Source organism: Cimex lectularius, unplaced genomic scaffold (genome assembly GCF_000648675.2).
Source record: "Cimex lectularius strain Harlan isolate CLEC.00 unplaced genomic scaffold, Clec_2.1 scaffold6, whole genome shotgun sequence".
Classification (NCBI taxonomy): domain Eukaryota; kingdom Metazoa; phylum Arthropoda; class Insecta; order Hemiptera; family Cimicidae; genus Cimex; species Cimex lectularius.
In genome coordinates this window covers 1625402-1646474 of record NW_019392677.1, presented here as the reverse complement: position 1 = coordinate 1646474, position 21073 = coordinate 1625402, and the positions used below count along the sequence as shown (strand labels likewise).

The 21073-nt window shown below is 35.9% G+C and overlaps 1 protein-coding gene across 1 annotated transcript in view; it reads left to right on the top strand.

Moving 5' to 3' along the window:
* Positions 1-7187: 7187 nt before the first annotated feature.
* LOC106673960 (Usher syndrome type-1G protein) overlaps positions 7188-21073 on the top strand; it is a 30549-nt gene continuing 16663 nt past the window's right edge. The window contains exons 1-2 of the mRNA XM_014406367.2: positions 7188-7323; positions 20729-20895. Coding sequence (XP_014261853.1) covers positions 20729-20895 — 167 coding nt within the window. The 5' untranslated portion in view covers positions 7188-7323. The remainder of the gene's footprint in view (positions 7324-20728; positions 20896-21073) is intronic.

Sequence of the window (21073 nt, the reverse complement as noted above, 5' to 3'; positions counted from 1 at the left end):
AGTTATAGAGCATAAATATACCTAACAATTGTGTTTTAGTGTTGATATTACTAATTTATTCACAAATATACCCGTTAAAGAATGTATAAACTAATAAAACAAAAACCTATGGAGAATTCTATTAACGAATTTGTAAAAAATGATATAGTAGACCTCTTAAATGTTTGCCTACTACGTAATTATAATAATAAATTTTATGAAACAAAAGTGTTACCAATGAAGTTTCCAGTATCCCCACTTTGTGCAGAAATATTCATGGTAATCCATATTTACTTAGTGGTCATTATTGACCATATTAATTATTCCAGTTAATTATTCCTTTTATTTATGGTTTTTGGTTGAGATGAAAAATTAGCATTCATGGTAAGTTTGAAAAAAGGTCTTTTCAAATCAAATAACAAAATAATTAAATCAGTCTTTTTTTGGAAACGCTTTGGAGACGATATTTTATGTATATGTTCCAGAACACTATAGAATCAAAAGAATTCCTCCAACTAATTATTTCATTTCACCATAATATAAATTTTACGTTGGAAATTAAGAGATGGTTGTTTACACTTTTCATTGTTAAAACATTCCATAATAAACAACCAAATTGAAATAGAAGTACATAGAAAACCCACAATTACACTATGATACCAGCGGATTGTTCTCACCCATGGACCCAGAAATCTGCTGATTTCATTTGGCTCATAGATCATATGCTGAAACTCCCACCAATACCTGCTAATTATAAAAAATATTTCAAACTATTAAAACCTTAAAAAAATGGATATCAAGAAATATTTATTCATGTGTTGCTACAAAAAAAAGAATAAATAAATAAAATAAACTGTAAAAAAGGCAACAATTGGACTCAGCCACCCTACCAAAACTGAATCATTAGATTTAACTATTGTATTTAACTATTGGTTTAACTATTCATTTTAATCATGAAATTTCTCCTCTCCCAGTTGTTTCGGTCATTTCTAATCCTCCAGGTATGATTTTCCTAGCCTTATAAGTGAAATGTTAAAACATGTAAGTCCCAACAGATACCACCTGATGTATTTATTTTTGTTATTAGTTCAGGTTTAAGAAAATACATTTTTATCAAGAACATGAATCAATTGGACCTGAACAATAAAAAAAAAACTGTTTACATGTAGGTCTGTGTTCAACAAAGCTGGTACTGATTTTTAAATAACTCAACAAGTAGAACATTTTTAAACACTTTCGTTTTTAAAATAGAACAACATCGAAAAACTACGATTTCCATTGGATAAAAGTTCGAAACTAGCAAAAATTTTAACACAATATAATTGATACTTTTTTAAAGAAACTTTTCATAAATTGCGGAAGTCGTGCGAAAGAAATTTAAAAGCCAAAGTTTTCCTCTTCTCATCAGCTATTACCTACTGTATTAGTAATTACCTGCCGAGAAAGAATACAAGACGACGGAAGAAGAAAGTTCTTAAATGGTTTTACGTTTCTCATGAATATTCATACCAGGAGTTTCCATAGTAGAACATTTAACAGGTTGTACTTTGTTGTAAATCTATATTGAAAAGTTTTAAAGGTTTCCATGAACCTAGTTTAGTAATATTTCATTAACCTATAAAAACAAGAAGGGTATTTACCTAACAATAAAATATTTAAAAACAAACAATTCCGTAGTGTCTTTATCAACATATGTTTTTGTACGTTGGCACTTCGACTCTAAAACCAAGAGAGGACAAAATCTCTGGAAAATCGATTCTATTGTTAGCTATCTTCCAAAACAAAGCCGAAGCCAAATTTTTTCCCAGAAATTCAAACCCACCAAAGGTAACCTTTCAGTATATGAGAGATTACCACTATATCTCGTTTCTGTATTGCGAATAATAAGTATTTTGACGCCCTCCGTTGTCCTTTCTATCATGAGCGATCCAGGCTACCAATTGTATTTGCATACTCCAAGTGGCTACGATTTTTTTTTCTGTTTATAGCAAATCTGATGACCTTATACTTTTGTTTAATTTTAAGTCATTATACCTTGATCCATTGAGAAAATCTGACGAAAAAGGTTCATGTCATCGGCTTGTTATCGAAACAAAGAGATGCGTTATAAAACCGACCCTACGTCATTGAAAAATATAACAAACAGTGATGGTCCCGAATGATGTATGACCTCAAAAGAAAATTATCTACTCCTAAACTTTCTACTTTTTAATACATAAGAGCCTATCTAAAGGTGTCAAAGGTCTACAAATCTTGGTAAGCTGAATGATTTTCCAAATGATTCATATTGATTTATTCATAAATAACAAAGTTAAATGTACTGGAGCTCCTTTCGTAAAACCATCCAGTTATAGGATAACTTGTGTAAACGAAAGGTTCAATATATCTACAATTATTGATTTTCCATATTTTTTTTAGGGTACCATTCTCTCGTCTTTGATTCAGAAAACTATTAAAATTCTACTAGTAAAATATCGGAGCGTCAGAAAAATAAGCTGATTAAGGCAAGTTCAAAATCAATACCATTAGAACACCCTCAAAATACATTACACTTTCTCTGTTTTACAAAAAAAAATCGCATTAAACCTCTATTTGAGCTAATTTTCGTTTTAGCAGGTATCAACTGGTAGCAGTAGAAATATTTTTTTAAAAATTTAATTCCATTTGGGGAGGTCCGTAGCTTCTTTGTGTATCATCGTGATGGTCGTAAAATAATTGGCATAAAATAGGGATAGGGATAAAAGAGGCTGCCACAAAGCCTTCCGCACCTCAACCTGATAGGTATAATGTGCTTCTTTAATTTTTATAACTCATTGGCCAGCTTCAGGTTATTAGTTAACCTCCATAGCCTTGCCAGCGGCTCTTTAGTGTAGTACCATGCTTGGGTATGGTACTCTTCTAGTTGCAAGAATCTACACCTACATACACGTTCTCGAAAACAGTATATGCACAGACGGTACATGAACTGTACTTCTTTCAGTATTCTTATCATGTGCATACGCCTCATTAGGCTGCAATGTCAAGATTCCAACCAGAATACCGTTGTGGTAACCTTCTATAATCCTTTTCCGGGTGCCCTTCTATGAATCGCGTGCGCTCATGTCTGAGGTGTTGCTCCACGAAGTTTTGGACTCATTAAGGATCTTTTGTGGCAAGATACTATGCCAGACTTCGGGGCATAGAGAATTCATATTGGCACCTAATCACAACAAAAACAGAAGTTATTTCTAGCCAACCGCTTTAAACCACAAGTGAAATCGAGAGAAATGTTATTGTTTTTCCATTGTGGGTATCTTGTGGCTTTTCAGTTCGACCGCAGGTCAGTGAAAATGTTTTAATGCACGGGTCCGAAATAAATTTTTATTGTATCTCTATTGATAATTTATACGGTGATATCCAGAATACGGTTCCGGTGTTTTGGAAAAAAACGCCCATTTCGAAATAATTCAGAGCCGGTGACTTTCGTCCGTACAGCGATGAGTAGATGTGTCAACGCTGTAACCAGTGCATCAAACCCCGGAGGAGTGCGTGTAGTTGCGAATCCCCGTAAAAATAAGGAAAACTTAGATAAGGTCACGATTTTTGTTGATAGGAATCATATGTCTATTTGAATCGACGTTTTTCGATAGAAACTTTGATATTTTAAATGCTCCATGTCAATACCGCAATTTTGTCCTTTAACTCGAATGCTATCCAAGCTTCCTCTTACATTTAAGAACACTTTGACCTCATGGAAGACTGGTGGAAAATGTGGAGGACAAGACTGATGTAGAAAAATGTACTCAGCGTACATTACAAATTAGTTACAATACAAAATTAGTCTTGCCTTTCATAGTACTTCAACAACAAAGAAATACCGATTTCCACACCTATAGAGCCTGCAATGTGACAGAGGATTGGACAAGATTTCTAGACGTGTTGACTTTTACTGCGACCACTGTGGACAAATGAAGAGGAACGATGGGGTTCTGTCAAGCCATCCAATATCCACCACATGTAATTCTCCCAGCCAAAACTCCTCAGATTATCAAATTGTCAAAGCAGCTTACTTTGTCACGAACCTCACTATCCACACGACCTCAACATTCCTTTTGTCAACGAACTAATCCCTTCCCGATTTCAAAAGTTTCACACTAAACTCTCGATCTTGTCTTACCCTCTGTGCGAGCCCTATTGATGCATTCCTATCCCGAGAACATGCCACGTCGCCTAAATCGAGGGTGTACTCGAGATCTCCTTAAACTCTCACACTGAGTGCTCGCTTTGAAGCATTGGCTGATTTCTCATGGCATGTGTCCTCCACACGGCTGCAATTAGTGTATGTTGTGACCGTGTGAAAAAACGTGACCTGTATTCCAATATGTACTACTATCTACAAATAAAATATATAAAAAAATTAAATGCCCCATACATTTTAAAACTGCTGGGCCTCATGGAAGTGACGATTCTCGATTAAACCTAACGGTTTTTTCCCTTTTTTTAAATTTATAACTCGAACTAACCATAACTCCTCTGGCCTGTTGGCCAAGATAGAGGCATTAAAAGTTTTTTCACTTTCAATTTCATATTTCTTATGCCCTTTGAGGAAAGTAAAATGGATAGCTACCTTATAAAAAATGCAATGGGAAGACAGGCGACTACTAGGTAATTGATACTGATGTTTTTAACCATAAAATAAAAATAATAAAAGAAATTAAATTAATTACTAATTACATAATTTAAACTAAATGACTGTATTTCTTGTAAAGGTTTTCCTGAAGATGGGCAAAAAAAAAGGAAAAACAGTCCGAAACGTAGATGTGAAATAAAATACCTAAATCAAAACCACGAGTCTCTCGGACTAACCTTGCCTAAAAATACCCTTTTTAGAAAAATAAAAAGGTAAAAATGTATTTAAGAATTTTTTTAAAATGCTCATTATGAAAACGAATCTACAAATTACATTATATTATTTTATTACCATTAAGTGAGAAAATACGGTAAAAAAATGAACTCAGATTAAAGAAACAGTTTTTATCTTTAACATTAAATATCTATCATTTTTTATTTGTGCTTTAAATTTTCCATATCTTTTTTTCTCTGTCTGAACTCAAACTTCAACCAAACCAAATCTGTGTGTCCTAGAGGTAATGGCATTTATACAGAGAATGACAACAGACGTCACCAGAACATTAATTTCTCAGTTGTTTTGAAAAGTATCTTATCCTGTTTGACTGAATGATCCTTGAATTCATAAATGATATTTAGAGAATAGAAGTTTTAAAGAAATATTTCCAAATTTAAATCGCCTTTATCAAGTTAATTAATTTTATATAAAATTCATGTTATTAATTGGGTATGATGATGCCGGATATACTCTTTGCATTCGTCCGTTACATCTCGATTGACCATTACTTTCGTTTTCCTTTTTGGAAACAACCGAACTGTAAAAACAAAGGAATGAATCGATATTAAAAACGAGACGACTAATTTTACCGGGCGTTCTCCCGGAAGGATAAGGGAATTGATGAATGCCATCCAAGTTATCGGAATTGCGTTTGGTTCAACGGCCATAGAAAATTTTGATAAACAAGTTGTTTGCCCTCTTGAATATTTCTTTCTACGTTGAGAGACAAAACGTGGAATATGTCTATTTTTTTTTCTGCCTATTTTGTACAATTGTGATGCGGAGATTCCCTATTACATATCATGGATTGAACAACTGGAACTAGCAGTCACTATTAACAAAGACACAGCAAACAACTATTAATAAAATTACGCATTCATATAAATTTTCTTGAATAAATGAAGTATACATTTTGAATACAAATGATTTAAACTTTTTAACGTAAGGCTTTGCAATTTGTTACTGGAGAGAATCGTCTTCTACAATATTAAATGAGAAAATCAGATGTGTGTACTTAAAAGAAACAATGCATTTAAGAGGGAGTGGGAGTGTGAGTGTGTTTAGATGTAAAAACTGGTGCGCTGGGGGGTGAAATAACCTACGTGAAAAACATGACAGGTCATCTTGTACGAGATAAAGTTGAGTCACAAATACTGACACGAAAACGACGGACTTGTGTTCGATGTTTCCGCCATCGATAAAGATTTTTCCCATAAAATTGGATGGGTGCGTAGGCAGTATAGTGGTAATTCTCACCGGGTTACCAAAGCATCGGTATAATGACGTGCGTGTATATCTATCCAATAACGGGTCAATACTGGATCTTAGACTAGCGTATATCCTTTCCGGACGGGGATGGAAAAGGAAGACACGTAGGCTGTTGACAGGCCCTAAAACCTTACTTCGGAGATTGAGAAATTAAGCAATAAGTAGAGATAAGGGAGGCAAAAAGATGGTACAGAGAGAGAAAGAGTGAAAAAGCGATGTAGGTAGAAAGTCAGCGAGAGAGGGAGAGAGGGGGAGGAGAACGAACGAGAGAGAGAGAGATGGGGAGAGAGGGGAGAGAGAGAGAGAGAGAGAGAGAGAGAGAAGAACTGAGATAAATGTGGAGAAAGAGAGAGAGAGAGAGAGAGAGAGAGAGAGAGAGAGAGAGAGAAACTGAGATATTTGTGGAGAAAGAAAAACTGAGATAAATGTGGAGAAAGAGAGAGAGAGAAATTTTGTTTTGGAAATTAAATTACAATTTTTTGAAAATTAAATTACAAATTTGTGTGTGTGTGTGTGTGTGTGTGAATGTTTAGTGTTCAGTGATATCTCACCCAATATCTCACTGGTACCGTCAACACGACACACAAGAATGACACATCTACACGCAAAACAAACACTGAGCCCTGAATATGATCTCAATAAAGATCGAAACGTGGCATGATAAAGAAAATGTTTTTCTAAAACCTACGTCACAACAGACCGCACCTCACGATTTCCAAATAATCATTATAAATTAGTGTTGTAAATTAAATTTTAAAATTTCAATAAAAGAGCGCAAGCGTAGAAAAAAAAGCGATAAATGGAAAGTAAAATTAGGTAAGACATTATTCAAGATACGCCAAAATACCAGGGGCTACCCGACGATAATCATCGCCTCTGAACAATGCCAGTTCACGGTCGATCGATTGCACTTTTCATCGAGCGCTCCTTTTTGTCAAAATAGGAATAGAAATTTATTTAATTGTGACTGGCCTGGCGTTAAAAAAAAAAGAAAAAACTGTCGTGGAACAACAGAAGGTGCACTGACCCAGAACCAGACCTCCGGACGGAGTCTCCCCCTGGCGGGCCTCACTACGCCACGCCACCACATCGCCTTCAGTTTCAGTCGGTGCGGGGACGCCGTGGTGCAAGTTGAATGCTCTTTACTAAACCAGCCGGCTTACAATTCTCCAACGGCTTATTGAACAAACGTAAGTAAAAATATATACATATCTGTTTTTGTATGAAATGAGTTGGATTTTGGTTCAAATCAAAAATACTCATACTTTTAAAATAAAAATATCGGATTTTCGTTGACAAAGGAATCATTACAAATTTTACCTAAATCGCGCGCGCGTGCGTGTGTGTCTGTAGGAGCGCGTGTGAAAATGATTTTTTAGTTTTGAAATGTATAATATTAGTACAATTATGCTGAAAACTTAGGTTCCGTTTATGTGCTTGTGGTCCCAATGATATACAGTGGTATCAATGATATACACACTTAATATATTTTTTAATTAAGGTATTTCAACTACGAGGTTACGAAATCTGGGGGTGCCAGTGTTTTAGTAAGTTTATTGTTATAAAATAATTCGAAAATAATACTACATTAATTAATAATTTATAATCTTTGTTACTGTCGTTACAAACTTCATGTTTAATGAAAGCAGTTTTATTGAAAAGTTATAAAAAACCACAAGAACCCTATTTTTCAAAATACAAAATAGGCAAACTATTATTTGCCATGACTTTTATCCTGCATTGAGATCCGGCATTTGAATTTTGTTATGGTAGAACATCTTAGATTACAAGGATAAAAACCGATAATAATAATAAATTTAAAAAAAAAAACTTGCGTTCTAATCTCCCATCTGCGTATTTTTTCGAATGGCCTTAATTTCAAAATTTATATTCACCGGAACGACAGTTCTATAATAAATTTGTACAATCGGCACTCGAGCAATTATGAGTATCTAATAATACACCTGGATTTGTAAGATAAGAGTGACATTTTGAAGTCTTGATTGAGGATAATAATGTACCACCGAGTTGGTGAGACCCTGGTCCTCGCACTATTGAATAATTCAGTACAATCATCATAATCGTTCAGATGAAGATGGTCTGTTCGATGCACATCATGAAGGCTGGTATTTCCAGTTGAAACATTTTATTTTTGGCGGGTTTTATTTGAAATTTACAACTGTAGAATTAAATATAACAAATTAATACAATGGCGACCAAGAAATATAATTGTCTTGTAATAAGAGTCATTCAGTTGTGACACTCCGATATAAGTGAACCTAAGCATTCACCTGTCACTTGCTATCACTTAAGATGCGATCATGGGGTTATGCGTTTCAGTCGGCGTTGGGTACTATCAGGAAATTTGGCTGAGGAAAGTCGGATTATTAATGGATTTGGAAGACCAGTGAATGAGGAGTAGAATTTGATGTATCTTTGTTGTCTTGAATGTCACTCTAAAATATGCTGTCCCGGGTCTTACCTCAGGGGTGTTAACCTACCTCGTTATGCTGCTGGGTACCTAGTATCCCCCTAAGCCAGATGCCCAAGAGATCGTCGCTTCCCAACCAAAAGGGTTAGGTGCCAAAAAGCGGAACAGGAGACCTAGAAACTCGCCGACAACCATTTTTAAATTCGGTGGCATGCCAACACTCTGTGAGGAGCCAAGGCATACCAAGCTTATATTAGCGGGCGTCAGTGGCCTCAACGGTTTAGACGTGGACACGGCACTCATCACTGTAATGTAAAGGTCCCGGGTTCGAATGCAGGGCCGCTGGATGACAATACTTTTGGCCCAGGAGGAGGTGCACAAGTGTCAACCGCGTATGACCTATTCTTAATCGAAAGAACGATTCCTCGTTTTCGGCGATGTAGATTATTAAAGTGCGATTCAGCCTAAATGCAAGTTTGCAAATGCCACTTTTCGCAATAAGCAGAATCATCTCTACTATTTCTCGTAATGAACGAGACATTTTCACGATTTACACAGTAAGTCGAATTGGAACTCACAAATGGTTTGAGAAAGACTCAAGCAATTGAGGTATGTGGCAAACTAAATGATTTATAAATCTCTTAAAAAGGAAAGCGAAGGAACTGCTCTCTCAGCAGACGGATTTGAGAAAAATTATAGGCCTCTATCAGAGACAGAACATTTCAGTAAAATTGCTTCGTATATTAAAAAGATTTCAGTAAGATAAAAAATGACTTAACTTACCGAAAGCGAATAATACATTTGAATAATTTTTTTTAAACAAATATTGTGTTGAAGTGGAAATTCTTGGTCGTGATGAAAATTAGAATGTCATCAATACAAGGTTTCGTTTAGGTTTCTGATTGATCTTCAATTATCTAACTGTATCATCAGAAAAACTCACGATCAATGGTTACAGCCAGCCAAAAGAAAACATAAAATCAACTTTTCAGCAAAAAACAATAAAATTCTAAATTACACTTTAAAAAATGGCGAAGAATCGGAACAATCTTCTATTGACTGAAGCACGTTTTGTCCCGGTCTTAATGGAGTTCGATAGTGTTCTAGTTCGCGGACACACACCTAACTGTAAACGGCGTCTCCTACAAACAAAACAACCTAACACTAAGTGCCTGCTAATATTACAACCTGCCCTCAAAAGAAATCGCATTACGCTTTTATACAAAATAGGTTTCATTATAGTTATTATAAAATAACGTTAAACAATTATATGAAATTAATGTGATATAAGTAGTTAAGAAAACTTCTTTCAGTTAGTACTTACTAACTTCTTTAGAAGAAATGAAACATAAAGAAAAACGCGAGAAGAAACTAAAAAAATATAATAAAATAAAAAGATAATATCTTAGTACAAATAAATAAATTAAATAGAGGCAAATTTTGAGTTCAACCAAATATTGGCGTGTTATGATAAAAAATAATTGAATGCTTAGTGCATACAACGATTTTAATATCTGGCTCAGTTTTCTATTTGTTTTCTTGAAAGGTTTTGTACTTCCAGTCCTATGTTTTGCGGATTCGAATATATAGGAAGTAGATATAGGAGTATAGAGGAGCAGCCGGAGAAACAGAGAGAGAGAGAGAGAGAGAGAGAGAGAGAGAGAGAGAGAGAGAAACAGAGAGAGATAGGAAAAAGAGAAAGAGGGAGAGAAGGAGGATCAGTAAATGAAAGAATGAATGAGAGAGAGTGTGTGCAAGTGAAAGTGTGTGTGTGTGTGTGTGTGTGTGTGTCTGTGTCTGTCTGTCTGTCTGTCTGTCTGTCTGTCTGTGTGTGTATGTGTGTCTGTGTGTGTGTGTATGTGTGTGCGTGCGTGCGTGCGAGAGAGAGAGAGAGAGAGAGAGAGAGAGAGAGAGAGAGAGAGAGAGAGAGCGAGAGTGTTAGGAGGTGATAAAAGTATACAGGTAAAAAATGGAAAAAGAGACGTGAAATAGAATGTTACAAAATAAGATAACTTTGATTAACTTTCCGGCTCGTATTTGCTACTCTAGCGGTTCTGGGGTCGAATCCTGACATAGCCCTCGGAATTTCACTAAAAAGTAAAATGGGTTGACCCCTCGGCTCTGTCACATAATTGACACGTTGAACTTTGTGTAGGATGGACAGATAATGTTCACAGACGTATAATTATAATGTTTTTCCTCTCGATTTACTATTTATTTACTTCTAAATAGTAGTAGCTTATTATTAAACATCTTAATAAAAATGACTGATGGTGGGTTAAATTACTTACACAGTTCACCATGTATATTTAAAGCCATTTATTTATAGGCTGGCGAAATAATCATTCGTGTGAACGAATGTCTACCCGGTTAATTTATCTCGATCAACAATCAATAATTAGTCGCACCTGTCAATTTTTAATATTTTTCTCCATTTGAGTTAACGGTTAAACAGTTAAAACAGTAACAAAGAGGCCAATAGCATTTTCCCATCTTTATTTGCTGCTTAAACTACTCGCTTGAAAATTTGTATTTCATACGATCAGATAGCAATTAGCGTAAGAACTGGTTCGCAAACAGGATAAAACTACTACCACTACTACTATGTGTCTTTATTGTTTAATATATATACAAAGTTTACAGATCGGCAGTATGTATTACAGAGCAAGAAAGACGTTCCTCATGGTTTAAAACCGTCTGAGGGAGGACAAATCTAAAGATCTTCATTTTTAAGTCGATATTTCAGCTTAAATGGATTAAATAAATCCGAGTAAACATCTATCATCGACATTTTGCAAATATGTAATTATGCTACTACTAATTATGGAGGTACATCTCATCATCTTACTAGTCCATAAACGCCTATTTTCATAAAAAGAAAACTGTTGATTCAAAATATAAGATCTGAAATAGATCGTTTTTCATCTGATCACGTACCTTTAAAGTCATAACTAACTAGAACAGTTAGACTAGAGGTTTCGTCGAAGTAGAACAGGATGGGTGACCGCAGTTTGATCGCAAATGATGCTTATGAACGATGAAAGTTTGATCATTTCGGAATTTTTAGTGATGTACAACTGATACAATTTTACAAAATAACCTTGGCTTAGTGGTGTATTATCCTATTTAGTACGACTAGTTTGCTTAGTTATGTGTTGTGCTTATAGAAATTGCATGAGACTAATCTTTAGACAGCATTAGTTAGTTGACTTATTCTTTTTATGTAATTTTTCTTTGGATTATATACTCAAACCATCCTAGTTTATCATTTCGTTTTAAACAAAGTAGAATGATAAAATCGAGAATTTAGGAGAAAAAGATAATAAATGCTAATGGAAAAGAGAACATTTATTAAATGGAAGATGCATCATGGGGAAAACAGCATCAAAATTGAGTCCAATTGGCTCAATTACTCCGAAAGTGTTTATTTTATATTACGTACATCAAATGTCAAAGCAGCTATATGAGAAAAAATTTCCAAAAATGGTAAGACAGTGTAGATGGCAGTACCGATTTCCTGATAGAAAAAAATTTATCCTGTCACATATGTAGAACTATGAATTTATCTACTCTATAACTCGACCTTGTGTCAGGTGACAGTACTATTATCCAAAAAACAAAATAACACTAGCAAGTTTCTGGAACATAGTTTCCTTTCATTGAACCTGTATCGTGGTGAAGTTGGAGAAAGATTCAGACTGGCCCACGTGCACATCTTGTAGGTTTGTGCACGGTATAGTTATTTCTCCATTGGCTTCTATTTAGCAAACATCTCCCAGCGGGGTTGGCTTTTCACAAATGAAGAATGAACTATAAAAATCTACGACCAAAAGGTCTTTTGTGCGTCTTTATCTGCTTCTTCTTTCCCTTTATTTCTCTCGCATGCCTTTACCCATGATCTCGCTATAGTGTGAGTATTGTTCATTCTAAACAGAGCTCGTCTTATTCTTTCTGCAGTTTGCGGATGAAAGAGTTTAAGACCATTCTAAAGTTAACACGGCCGTCAATTCAGATGGCAATTTTTACTAATTGGTTCACTGTATTCCAACAATCTGATAATCTGAGAACAAAAACAAACACACAATGATTCTAAAAAGTCAAAAGAAAAATGGATAAACTCTAGAAGTTCTAGATAGAATCCTCACCAAGATTGGCAAACTCGCTGATACAGTAAATGAGGGATAAACTCATTGGAATGAGCCTATGTACTGGTCACTGGTATCTGAGGAAAGAGGTTTTTCCCCATAGTAATTGCAACAGAGCATTTGTTAAGCGTGTAACATGACTTGCTTTTAAATGTTTAATATCAATTAATTTCTATAACATCGGATTACTAGTTGGAGATTATTCTTAAGCTTTTTCCCTTAAAAATTATTTCTGTACATTTGCTAGTTTTTAGATAGTTTTGTGAATAAAATAACAATGTGAAAAAAGGAAAAAAAACTGTAATCAATTTTGTATAATTTCTAAATAAAATAAAGTATGTTTTTAGTTGATCGATTGACCAAAGTAATTATTTGAATTCATTAATTATTATTTTTGCAAAATATGGTTGAGTTGAAAATTTATTGCCACGAGCAGGACTCGAACCCACGACATTCGTACCAGTACCACTTGAGCTATCGTGACTTCTGGTTCCGAACCTATTCTTGGGATAAGAAGAACAAATATAGAATCCTCCATCGCAGAATGGATCCAAGCAAAACAAAAGGAGAAGTGGATAAATCTATTGGTGCTAGAAATAGTAAACTTATCATGAAGCAACCCTCACCGAGATTGGCAAAAACACTGCTGCAATTGGAGAGGGCCAAACTCAGAGGAGTGGTAGGACTACTAACCGGTCACTGGCATCTGAGAAAACATCTACACAACATGGGTACATACAGCGATGATCCCATTTGCAGATTATATAATGAGGAGGAGGAAACAGCCGCTCATATCCTCTTCGAATGCGAAACAACAGCTTAATGGAGGTTTAACCTAACGTACGGAAAAAACTTAGGGAATCAAATTGCAGCAGCAACAGTCAATGACCTGATACTTCTAAGAAGAAGGATTGAGTCTATTGACTGAACTAAGGAACTAGGAAGGAACAATAAGCCAGAAGGCTGCAGTGCCTGGAGAGTGCAAACCCCGCAGCCTAGAATACTTTTCTACCATACCATACCACTTGAGCTATCGTGACTTCTGGTCAGGACGTCGTGGGTTCGAGTCCTGCTCGTGATGTTAATTTTTCAACTTAACCATATTTTGCATTAAAAAAATAATAAATCAATTATTACTATAATGTTGAAATTAAAACCACGCCCTTTTATTTTGTGAGCAAACCGGCTATTACAGAGATAACAGCGGGAAAACTCACCCGGTTTGTTCGCTAAAGCCTATAATAGGTTGTTCTTGTTATTACCGTTAAATTGCTTTAATTAAAGGCCAAGAAAAAAAAAGACTCTCCATTTCGTAACACTTTTGTAGCAGATAAGAAGGTGAACCGAGCCAGATCGGAATTGGAGAATTAACTGCTGAATATCGGTCCGTTACCCGCTGGCACTTAATTACTAGCACTAGTTTATTGCCGTACTAATTGATTTTTTGTCTGATAGCCTAGATCTTCGGTTCGGAACAATCTCCAGAAGTGTTCCAAGTTTAGCGACACTTCTAATTGGCACTGCGTTTCGTTTTCTTGCTACTTGAGCAGATAGCGGTCGTAAGGAGTTTCTCCAGTATAACAATTTCTAAAATATTTAGAATTTTTGAACTGATTTATTATTTTTTAAAGCCACCAAGATATATCAAAACATGGTGAAATGAAAAGAAAAGATAGCACTATTAAAACATGTCTTATTGAACGTTTTCAAATAGTCTCGTACTTCTTTTACGAACATAAACTATTACTTCCCAAGTTTTATCGCTTTTAAACAAAGGCCTCTGACCGCCGCGCCATCCAGTTGGAGGTAACAACCGAGAAACACGAGGTCAAGTTAACATTGAATACTTCCGGTTGTAGAGGTCACAGTTTCCGGATGGTTCTTTACCGGAATCGCCTTAATTAGAACCGTCAAAGTATTCCACGAATTATATGTAATACATAATTAATCATATAACTGTAATTGTTGAATATTTCAATAAGTTTACGAGGTTGCAGGGTACAACAATTACAAACAGAAAATCTCCGACTGCACTGTTTATAATCTACTTTAACCAATTTCACATTTTTTCAAGCCAAATATGTGAACATTGCATAAATAACGTTGCTCTCAGTTATCGGTGGTGGTGGTGTTTGTGACCACAAACCCGTTAAATGAGAGCTTTGATTTAGCTGGTTAATAAACTACATCGCTATAATCGTTAAAATCTAGTTATTTTACATAATTTTCAATTGTAATTTTGAGCCATTGTGTATCATAGTTTACAATAAAAGAGGCTATGCGTCTAACTATATTTGGAGTGAAAAATTGTTAGACCTACTTTGAGAATTGGACATAAAATATAATTTCTATTGACAGAAAGCAAGAATGATAAGAATGAATGTAATTTCTTAGCGTGAAAGTAAGGGTCGTTAAACCCCGCCTCTAGGAATATCACGTACTCTAGGGTGATATCTGGAAAGTAAAAGTAAGTTTTAGGGACAATGGACTGGTTCAACCCATCTCCTAGTATAAGCTAGTACATTGGGAAGTGAATGTGACCAGACTTGTTCATTTGTATCGTGTGGTGATGTATAATATATTATATGTATATTATAATATATCATGTATTATATGTCTAGTGTCTATGCTTTAGTTGACAAATTTAAGTACAAATGAAACGCTAGCATTTTAGGATATCGATTTAGTTTTGATACAAAAGCAGAGAGTAAGTAACAAATCGAGAGGCTCAAATGACTGATGGTTGAAAAAATACGCGTGAAAGACCAGGAAAAGAAGTAGAAACGTGAGAGGGCTAGCGATGGCCTCATCTGTTTGTCGGACCCTAAACGAAAATACGACACCTAAATTGATACCCTTCCATCAATTATCGTTTGTTACATAAAATACATTAAGAGATGATGTTTTTTGGTTTCTTTTCAAAAATGTTATATCTTAAAAGATAGTACAGCACAGGTTAAGCTATAGAATAATGTCGTATAATAAAGCAAAGACTGACAATAAAAAAAGACGACCTAATATATAAGGTTAAAGCAACGCAAAATTTACCAGCTCAAAAAGTTTATATCATGTGATCCATGCAGTCTTTTAAAGGTGTAATAGTAATTAATGATGTGTAACTTTCGTTAGACACAACAACCCTCCTTTATAGAAACTTAGATTCACGGCTGGTCAAACGACAAAAATATTTACATAAAATCTATTGATGATGAGGAGGAGGAGGATAGTAGGAAGCAGGGTTTGTGCTCCCCAGGCATTGCAGCCTTCTGGCTTATTGTACCTTCAAAATTCCCCAGTTCAGTGTAATCGACTTAATCCTTCTTCGCAGAAGTATTAGGTCATTGACTGTTGCTGCTACAACTTCATTCCTCAGGATTTTTCTGTGTGCTTGGTGATGTCTTCTATGAGCCGTTACTTCTCCTTCGAAGATGATATGGGTGGCTGTTTCTTCCTCCTCATTACATAACCGGCAAATGGGATTATTATTATGACCATGTTATGTAGATGTTTTCTCAGATGCCAGGGACCTGTTAATAGTCCTCCTCTTAGTCCCTCTCCAACTGCTGCAGTAAGTTTGCCAGTATTGTTGAAGGTTGTTTTAGTATAAGTTTACCGTATCTAGCGCCGCTAGAGTTTATCCATTTCTCCTTTTTTGTTTTATATGGATCCATTCTCTGATGGAGGATGTATTTGTTTTTGTTATCCCAAGTGTAGGTTCCGGGCTCATGTAGTGGTGGAGGGAGATCAATAATCTTTCTTTTCCTTTTCCGCCGAGTATGAGGTTTCTACGTCGGCATGCCAGGCAATTCGCAGTATCGGAAGAACGGGTTTTCTATTTCGAAACGAAATAGAAAAAGACAATTTTTGGAGGACGATGAGACGTGAAGAGGTTGAGATGTTAGTAATAGCCAGGGAAGGAACAGGTGGCAGGATGTCCGTCGTCCAGAAAAGTCCTTAGATTGTTGGGGAGAACAGAAATGTCAGCAGTGTATAAAGCGAATAGCAATGGAGCTAGGGGTGCCGCTTGGAAAACACCCACATTACTACAACTGGAAAAACCAATTGCCTAAGTGATGATATAACAGTGCTAATCCTTCTGATAAAATTTAGGGATTAATAAGTAATTAAAATGAAAGACGCCTCTGCTGTTCCACAGCAATCGCAAGAATAAGGATTTGAATGTACATGTACTGTTTCTAGTTTCCGTTTTATTCCTTTGAACTTCTTGTACAGACATTTATCGACCCCTGTGTGTTCGTTTTCGATGGGTTTAAGTTACACTCGCGGTTTCGTCCTCGAGGATCGATCAAGCAAGAATGAATCACCGAGTTTACCAGGTGTGCCGGGCTAATTTTCACTCTCACCGTCCTCTCATATCGGGGAATCGGTAATTGCGTAATCCCAAGTCGGCCGCCGGCTTGCGCAACTCGGGGCCGTCCAGAAATATTTTTATGGCCCGAAAAGAAAAGACGGAGCCTAAGAAGGAACGGTAGCCCCTCTTGCGTTCCCACTGATCGGCTTCGGCGGAGGGACAAAAAGCCGAAAGGAAACGCTTCACAGGCAATTTTGACAGTATCCCTAAGAAGAGTTCCGTTCCTTCTTTTGTGTCATTTAGAGGTCGAACGATGTAACCTGCCCAAAATATAGGATGTAAGCGACGCTGATAAACATCTGTAACTACTGCTAGGAGAATATTGAATAACGAATCCAAGAAATTACAGTTAAAATAAGGCAAGTTAAAATATGAAGAACGAAGTTCTAACTTCGCAATAATATTGATAACTTATGACTTAAAAACTTCCGCTGCGAAAGTAATTCAATTTAAAAAAATACAGTAATTAAAGGTAGATATTGCCTTCAGGTTAGGGAATTTAAATCTGACTCCGTTGCTTAAAATATCTCATTTCTAATAGTTTGGTCATTTCCGATCATTTCTTGACTGCCTAGGTTCAATTTTTAGTAATATAATTTAAAGAATCAGGAATTTAACCTCTTAAAAATTACGTATGGTTTGTCAGACCAAACGGAAAACAAGGAGGATAGATGCTCACTCTCAATTTAAGGCAACCACTGTGAAGTCCCAATAATATATTCTGTTTACAAAAATCCGATACTACCAATCTTCTCGCTGGAATATCAAGCAATAATAAGCGAAATCAATTGTCAAGAACTTAATTATACAGGGCTCCCAGCCAATCACGCAGAAATGCATTTCAAGGCAGACAGCTGCGAAAAATTCCCAGATCACCTCCTCATCTTGACAGACGGATCAAAACTTAATGGCTAAACGGGTTGTGCATTTTATGACAGCCTGAACAAGTATAACGAGGAACATCTACTTGCGAATCTGGTTAGCTCTTACACCGCAGAAGGTATAACCATTCTGAAAGCGCTGGAATAGGCCGCGAGGATACCAAATAAAAAAATTGGGATTAAGACGGACAGCCTCAGCACGATATGCCAGCTACGCACTTTCAATTTTCATATTAAGCATGAATACATTATAATCGAAATTGTCAGATTAACCTTCAAATTAAAGAATCAAGGCAAAAACATTGTAATATGCTGGATAAAAGGGCATGCAGGTATAGAACATAATGAGAGAGTCGACCAGTTAGCCAAGGAGGCAACCATTAAAGGTTCTCCCACGCCTGTGCAGCTAACCGTCGGAGACGTGACAAACAATATAAAAAGAGACGTGTGCAGAAAGTGGCAAATCTGGTACGATACGGGCACAGCAGGGAATTTCTACCGGTCATTATTCCCAACATTACAAAAGAAGCCGTGGTTTCAAGAAATAGAGAGAGGAAAAGCTTTCTTCTCAACAATTACACGACTCCGAACTGGCCATGGCATCTGCGGTTCATATTTATACAGGATTAACTGTAGAACATCGCCAAACTGTGCAACGTGCGATGTAGAAGAGAGCCTTGACCATATAATATTACAATGCACCGAATATGAGGCACAGCGAGAACAATTTCAGAAAGAATTGGACGCTCTGGGGCAAGTGAAAAGGCCAATGAACTTAAGCTCGCTGCTGGCAGAGGGTGACACCAAAAAAAAAAAACATGCATTGGCTAAATCTCAGCTCTTTGCCTTAAAAGTTATTTTTAATTTAAGAAAAAACATGTTTTTCTATTATCTCTAAATGTTCAATTGGCCCATTTCATCCACTATAAATGATTTCCTGAGTAAATTTCGTGAACCTTTAATTTACCTTAATATCAATCTTAATCTTAAAATTTGATTGATTTATTCATCATATATTTATATTATTTGGTGAGATTTATTCAAATTATTCAGGGTGTCCATGTTGTTCAGATTGCAAAAGAGTGAGCAATGGCAACATTAACCAAAATAATCTACTTTAAAGTTTCCTTTCTATCGTATTTTCTGTAATTACATAAGTACTATTATTCTTGGTCATTTAGGGTAAAATCGGACACCGTAGCGCATCAAATCAAGTGTAAAAAGAATATTCTTTGCCAAGCGAGTAGACAGACTTGCCGAGCATGAAAACGTTTGTGACTCCTCGGCCTTCCCTGGGGCTTAACGCACTCCTCATTGGATAGAGAAAGTTGTACAAAAATAGCTAAATAACGCATAATTATTACCACAATGGAGATAACACTCTATACTAGTCGTAAAAGGCCACATCACTTTAAAAATCTCAACACATTTGCAAAAGACCTTCTGTAAGGGGAAACTGCTCAGCAAAACAAAAGTATCTCATAATGTAAATCTGAAAAACAAAGGGGTTATGGAAGTAGTACATTGACGCAATTATTGGCCTTGTATTGTATAGTATAACATTATGTTCTTGCGGCTGTAAACACCAAAATCAGCTTTCACTGCAGTAAGAATGGCCTGTCATAAACGTTAAACATTCTGGTTGATCCGCACTTTTTCAACGTTAACCTCAATTTTTTGCAAGAGTTCACTCGCTCTTATCATGCACTATTGTGGCCGCGATATGTCTAGTATTTGAAAAAATGTATAAACCGCTAATAATAGTAATTTTGAAAAGTCGTATGCGAAGAAGTTTTACTTTCTTAAACGTCGTTAATACACTTTGAACTGAAATTGCTGCTAGCCTGAAGATTTATTTGAGTTTTAAATTAATCCAGAAATCTATTTAGTATAAAGATTTATTAACATTTGGGTGAAAGAAAAGTGTGCAATCAACTCGAATCCTTGCTGTCCAGGAGAGGAATATGAGAAACAAAATAAACAAGTAAAGAAGTTGAACTTATTTAATGCCATGTGCGGTAATGCACTCAAAGACAAAAAAATCGGACATTTGTATTTTGGTGTTTATAAAGGAGAACAGACATTGATGAGCTTTAATAAAAATTATTTAATTAAAATTGTTTGAAAGAAATAAACGATCGGATTTCGACATGTGAAACAGAATTCCATCCCAAGAGCGAAGCCAGGAAACGATTCTAACCCGTTTCTTTATGATGTACCATAAGTGTTCTATGGGATTCATGCCAGGAGCCAATCCAGTATAGTAAACCCTACATCCTCCAAGTAATGGTTGATAACTCGAGCTATATGCGGTCGAACATTATTGTGCATTATCAGGAAGTTGTCCCCAATAAATGGGACCACATCAACCAGAACTTCCTCAACGTACCTAAGTGCAGTCAAAGATCCATTCTGTATGATAATCAGTTCGGCACGGGTATGGAGGTAGATTCCACTCATACCATAACGTTTTATGTCAAGTATTAATCTTTATACCTTAGTTATTATGAAAAATAAACTAATAAATACAAGTGTCGGGCTTTTTTGTTTTTTAACGTACACATGCCAAAATTCAAGTTCACGTTACTTTTATATAGCTCAATACTAACCATAGTAATGCTCCCCTGTCTCTATGAACAAATTCGTATTAAAGAAGAAGACGAAGTTTGTAATTATAAACCAATCGCCCAAGAATGTATAAAAATGTCCTATATTATTTTGTGTTCATTTTATAAAATTGTCTGTTGGGGGTTTCTGTTGTTTCAGATGTCCCTCGGTCGGTTCCACAAGGCGGCTCAGGACGGACACATCGAGATCCTGAAGGAGTCGACGAAGAGGGAATGCAACGCGAAAGACGAGGACGGGATGACTCCGACCCTGTGGGCGGCAAACAATGGACACCTAGACGCTCTCCGGCTCCTCGTAGGGAGAGGGTAGGTCATTTTAAAATTTATTAAAAAGATTTATTAAAGTTATTAACAAAACAACAGATGAACATTTAGACCTGAATGTTGCCACTTATTTTATAATCGATTTATTTGTAACAACTTGAATACAAAACAATAGTAAAATTTTGGTTGCCCACTGGTAGACTTTTTAGTTTATTAAAGT